This window comes from Ranitomeya imitator, chromosome 8 (genome assembly GCF_032444005.1).
Source record: "Ranitomeya imitator isolate aRanImi1 chromosome 8, aRanImi1.pri, whole genome shotgun sequence".
In the NCBI taxonomy this organism is placed as follows: domain Eukaryota; kingdom Metazoa; phylum Chordata; class Amphibia; order Anura; family Dendrobatidae; genus Ranitomeya; species Ranitomeya imitator.
The window spans coordinates 120,587,499-120,593,498 of NC_091289.1; the positions used below are offsets into that span (position 1 = coordinate 120,587,499).

General features: G+C 42.2%; 1 protein-coding gene across 2 annotated transcripts in view; it reads left to right on the forward strand.

Annotated features, from left to right (window-relative positions):
• F13B (coagulation factor XIII B chain) overlaps nucleotides 1–3,203 on the forward strand; it is a 196,275-nt gene extending 193,072 nt beyond the window's left edge. Inside the window, exon 11 of one of the 2 annotated variants that reach the window (XM_069737309.1) lies at nucleotides 1,090–2,497. In XM_069737309.1, coding sequence (XP_069593410.1) covers nucleotides 1,090–1,301 — 212 coding nt within the window. In that variant the 3' untranslated portion in view covers nucleotides 1,302–2,497. Of the gene's footprint in view, nucleotides 1–1,089 lie in introns of both variants that reach the window. The other variant, XM_069737308.1, reaches the window with a different exon arrangement.
• The last annotated feature ends 2,797 nt before the right edge of the window (nucleotides 3,204–6,000 follow it).

The following is a 6,000-nucleotide window of genomic DNA, read 5'->3' on the forward strand; positions in this document are numbered from 1 at the left end:
TTATATCCTTCCTGAGCATCGGTGCTCAGGAAGGATATAATGGAACTAGAGAGAGTACAAAGGAGGGCAACAAAATTAATAAAGGGGATGGGAGAACTACAATACCCAGATAGATTAGCGAAATTAGGATTATTTAGTCTAGAAAAAAGACGACTGAGGGGCGATCTAATAACCATGTATAAGTATATAAGGGGACAATACAAATATCTCGCTGAGGATCTGTTTATACCAAGGAAGGTGACGGGCACAAGAGGGCATTCTTTGCGTCTGGAGGAGAGAAGGTTTTTCCACCAACATAGAAGAGGATTCTTTCCTGTTAGGGCAGTGAGAATCTGGAATTGCTTGCCTGAGGAGGTGGTGATGGCGAACTCAGTCGAGGGGTTCAAGAGAGGCCTGGATGTCTTCCTGGAGCAGAACAATATTGTATCATACAATTATTAGGTTCTGTAGAAGGACGTAGATCTGGGGATTTATTATGATGGAATATAGGCTGAACTGGATGGACAAATGTCTTTTTTCGGCCTTACTATGTTACTATGTTACTTATATACTTATTAAAGGTATCCATTCATTGTTTTTATTCTAGGTATAGTCTGTTAATGGCTACAGTGTGAATATGAACCTGCACATTGTTTTTATATTAACAAGAATGCTGGCTGATGGTTTCGGTTTAGCTTTAGTGTCTTATACTTGATACATTTGCGGGATGGGCCACTTCCCTTTTGGGTTTTGCACCTTATTTTTGCCTTTCCACAGGCAGGTGAAAAACAGTCAGGAACAGGCCCTGTTCTGCCCCCATGTATTTTGAGGCCTGCTGGCACAAAGCAAGGTGAATCCTTAGAGTCATTGATTAGGTACACCATGTCACGGTTGGATCGTTTTTACGCTCTTTTCATTAAAATAGTGTTAATCAAGCACCCTATGTTTCTTTCAATGTATTATTAGTGCTTATTTACATATTACAGGGTGTACATCCATTGTTTTCTTGTAGAATTGTATGTGCTTCATATTTAAGGTTTCCTTTTATATTACATTAAATGCTAAAACCTAGAAAGTCTTTAATATGCTTTTTTTCCCCTATAATTACAGAACCGTGTGTTATATCCACAGAGGACATGGATAGAAGCCGGGTGCGTTTGAAATGGAACTTTGGGACCAATTTTTTCTTACACGGAGAGTTTGTGGATTTCGTATGTAAATCTGGATATGAAAACTATGAGTATAAAATGGCTTATGCCTTAAGAAGTCAGTGCAGATTTGGGAATCTTACCTATCCAAAATGTATACCACGACAAAGATAAATGTATGAATCTGCATGTATACATGTATGGAGTACAAAAATCTTTCATTGGTAAAATATTTTAAAAGGAACTAAACATAATCTTATTTGAAAGCAGATCTCTCAACAAATTTATCATTACAAATGGCATACATACGGAATAGATAGATAACCTTGACCTGATAATGATGCTTTTTTTAATCATCCATGTTAGAATTGCTATGTAATCCGATATTAAATTTTAACTCAGTCTCAGCCCATCAGGTTGATTGACATCTTCTCAGTGCCGGTCCTCCCTGTTGATAGCTTACACTGCTTAATTGTCAGTGGGTCTGGGTGGGTGGACATGATGCACCTGGACTCGTGAGCTCCACCACTGTTCAGCTGGACTTAAAAAAGGCTCACACAAGCCTCATCAGGTCTAAGTTCAGACAGCCTAAAAGAAAACAAACCAAAAAAAGGCGCATAGTGTGAGTATGTAAGAGCAATATGACAAGAGTCAAAGTAGGGTAGAGGTGTTCACTTTATACAGTTGTGCTGCAATGGGCAGAACTTCATTATAGGCCGTGGATGGAAACATGATCAGCCACTGTCCTTGTCCTTGTTGTAGAAGATGTGTTCCATAAGATAATATACATCTTTGGGAATGTCTGCCTTTTATGTCACCTACGATTGGTAGTAGCTACTAATCACATTGCCAATTATTCAAGCTTCTACTTTAACTATACATGTAATACTAAATGGCGTGGATAGGAATTTACCTTGGAATACTACTAAGTATCATTTTTTTCCCACCAATATGGCGGCCTTATAGTGACACTTTTACACCATGTGCATCACTTCCTGTCATGCATTCATGTTGTACCACACGACCGGATGGTAACTGGGTGTTATTGACCTTACATTGCTATGGTTTCCCACCAATATGGCGCCTGATCGGAGACACTTTTTTCATGTATGTCACTTCCTATCACATGCACATTTTGTATCACATGACTGGACAAAAACAAGAAGTATATACTATTGACCTTACATTTTTATGGTTTCCCACCAATATGGCACCTGATCGGAGACACATTTTTTTCCCATCTATGTCACATGCATATTTTGTATCACATGATCGGACTAAAACAGGAAGTATGTCACGTCATCCCTTTTTTTAATGTGGATCTTTCTGGGTTTTCTTTATTTGTGCAATAAATATATTATTTCAGCATTGAAAAGGAGTGCCAAGTTCTATTTTTCTTCTTGTTTTTGGACTGGAACCCTACTTCAGCACCCTAAAAGAGTGCCACATAAGCCTAATACAAACTATTCCAAATAAAGGCAACACAGTCCTGCATTTTTCATGGTCACTATACATCTTCTACATCTAAATGGAAGTCATGGAAAATTCATTATCTTGGTTCTTTGGATGGTGGAATAAATTATTGGAATATATTTTGTATCATAAATGATAATGCTTCTTGGAAGAAAACAAAGGCACATACAGCTTTAGACCTAATGCATCTGGTCGTATTACAACTCCATACAACCAGGGTTGGACTGAGGTGTCTGGAACCCACGGGAGACATTGACTCCAGGGTCCCACACTACAAACACGGCCATATTTGGTGTTCATGCTGCTATAGGCACTTTAAGTTGTCATTCCCCATACTGGTAAGTCAGAACAAGAGTATGTGCACACAACATTTTATTCAGGGTGGCTCCAATACCCAACTGAAAAAGCATTAAATAAACGCTAAAAAGACTAAATATATGCGCTGCAGTGTAAAAATTACTTGCTTTTCATATGTTTAGTCTTTTGAGCTTCTTTTAACCACTTCAGGTTTCCAAAGATGCAAAGTGTTTCAACGACGTGACCCAACCATTCCTCAGACGGATTAAACTTGGAAGTTGCTCCCTAGTTTAATTTAATACAATTAAATAAAAAAAGCGGTCCCCAAAAGTTGGAAAAGAGGACTGAAAAGAAGCAAAAAAAAAGTAGTTTTACTACAAAAGATGCCGACGTGTCCTGAAGTGTCTTCTGCGTGAAAAACTAATTAAATTCGCAGAAACCTAAAAGACATCGTGCGCCCATAGCTTTTAGATAATAGTTAAGCCCTCCCATACACAAACTAAAATTGTCAAAATCCGCCAATATCGACACGTTCCACTGACAGTCTAATGTGTATGGGTGCTCCTGACTGATGATGTCTCAGGAGATAAGGATCAAGCATTTCTGATTTAGGGCTGAAGATCCTTATGTTCTCTGAATGATAAGCCTCCAGAGATGTCCGCCAGCGGCTCTCTTATAGAGAACACAGAAACACTTGGCAAAGTGAGCAGTCCTGTATATGAGACAGTTGCGGTAAAATAGATGCCAGCCGAATGATCAGACAGCTGTCTATAATGTATGTGGAATTAAACACTTTTCAGCTGATAAATTAGTCTAATTCAGTTTAGCACACTGAACCTATAATGATCAAGTATCTTGTCTAATACATTAAAGATTACAACATCTACATTGATAATTCTCAGAAGCACCATCAGTACACAACTACATTACCAGAACCATTATGAGAACATAAATACATTACCAGAACAACAGTCAGTACATGAGTATATTATCAAATCGACTGCCAGCACATCAATACATCACCAGAACCACATCAGTATATGACAACACTATATCACCAGAACCACCATCAGTACAGTAATACGCCACCAGTACCACAGTCAGTACATGACTGCATAACTAGTGTGGCACCCCTAGGGGTATTTGCCACAAAAATAGTTACTGACAGTAAATGCAAATACTAAAATAGCAAGACTGCACTACCACCTCCGGCCAGAAGGGGGAGCTCCAGAGACTCCCCTTGATCCATTCTGGTCTGAGAGAAGAACTGGCAGTTGGGCTAAGGAGCTGAAAGTGAGAGGTCATACAGTTGAATCTCTAACAGCCCTGTGACTGTTACCAGGCCTAAATCACCGGTCTGAGGAGAAGAGGGATAGAGAAAAAGGACATTGTGAGAACCGGGTAGCATTAATCACTACCCAGAACAGGCGCAAAGACGGATACCGGATCCGTGGCTGTATTCATTACATATAATACAGCAACCGGAAAAACGTGAGGTGATATCAGCTTCACTAGGGTCGGACGCAGCAACAGACACAGAGTTCAGCGGTACTCCTGGAGGGGGTAAGCCGATAAAAGGACTCGGGTTGCCCGTCGAACCAGGACCCGGAGGGGACAGATTGGGCCGGCAGCCAGTTCACATACAGCAGCAGGGCCACACAGATATTGCGTACAATAAGAGGCGAAGACCCCGGCAGGGTCAAAGTAACTCAGAGTTCCCATACAGACTCCGGTGACAGGACTGGTTGTAAATCCTTTTTTTGTTAAAGTAAACTGGTTAAACGTTTCAGTGCCTCAGTCTTTCATTTGGACAATAGCCATCTATCCAGAATTGGGATCATCACCGCTGGGAGAACCTGCTGCTGATCAAGTAAGTGCCTGTTCCCTCACGATACCCTTTACACTGTGCATTGCCTGAGGCGACAGCACCGGGTCAAGCCACCCGTGACACCCCCCTCAAGAGACAGACCCCATTGGTCCGGTGCTGGGTACCCCGGTCTCTTGGGCGTCACAATTGGCGTCACGAACAGGATCTAGCCAGCCCGTATACCGGGTATTGTGTGCCGTGATTGGAGCCCAAAACTGTGAAAACTTGGATGAAAAATCTTGAAAATTGACTTTATTAAAGAAAAATCCATTCTCCATTGAAAACTATTGAAAGTGACTTTTCCCCATTGGTTAAAATGGAGTAAAGATGGCCGCCATCCCCTGAGGTAATCACTTCATAACCGTTAGGCACGAGACTGTTAATTGAGCTACGCCATCACCTGAGCCCCAGTCTAACTGAAAAACTTCAGAATCCGCCATTACAGAGCGCGGTGGGTGGGAGCAGCAGGGGGCGTGTCATTGTGGGCGGCACCAAGCTGAGCGCTCTGACATCAGAGCAAGGGGAAAATCGATCCTGCTGCACAGTGGAACGAATCTACACTATCCCGACGGAAGCGGAGGACCGGAAGGGTCCGGATTAACTAAGGGGGCACAGTATGTCGCAGCACGGAGATGCCGCAGCACCCGGCGACGCTAATGCAGCTGAAAGACAGAGTGTCGATAGAGAGTCCGGTAGCGCAGCGGTGCAAGGAGTGGCGCCCATCATGCCGGTGCTGATGCCATATACCCCGGGTGGCCCATGGCTTCCAATGTATGAAGGTGAGCCTAATACCCTTGACGATTTCAGAGAAAAGATGCTGGCCCATTTTGACATGTTCCCTGTGGGTGAAGTTCAGCGTGTTAGTCTCCTGATGATGCAGTTAAGTGGCCATGCTAAGCGAGAAGTCACAGCATGGGCAGCTGATCTAAAAGGCACTGTTGAACGCATATTTGCTGGATTAAAAGCTACATTTGAAACCACTGCCAGCAGCAAAGCTAAAGTACGATTCTTTAATTGCAAACAAAAAGTTAATGAGGGCGTGAGAGACTTTGCCTTAAACCTGCAGGAAGCCCTTAAATCACTTACACTGGCTGAACCCATTTTTAACACCGGAGCGGATAAACTGCTAAGAGATCAATTTATTGAGGGACTCTACACCCCTTCTCACCGGGGGCATGTGAGCATGCTTGTTTTTAAGAACCCTGAATTGACATTTGCCCAATTAAAGGAGAGCGT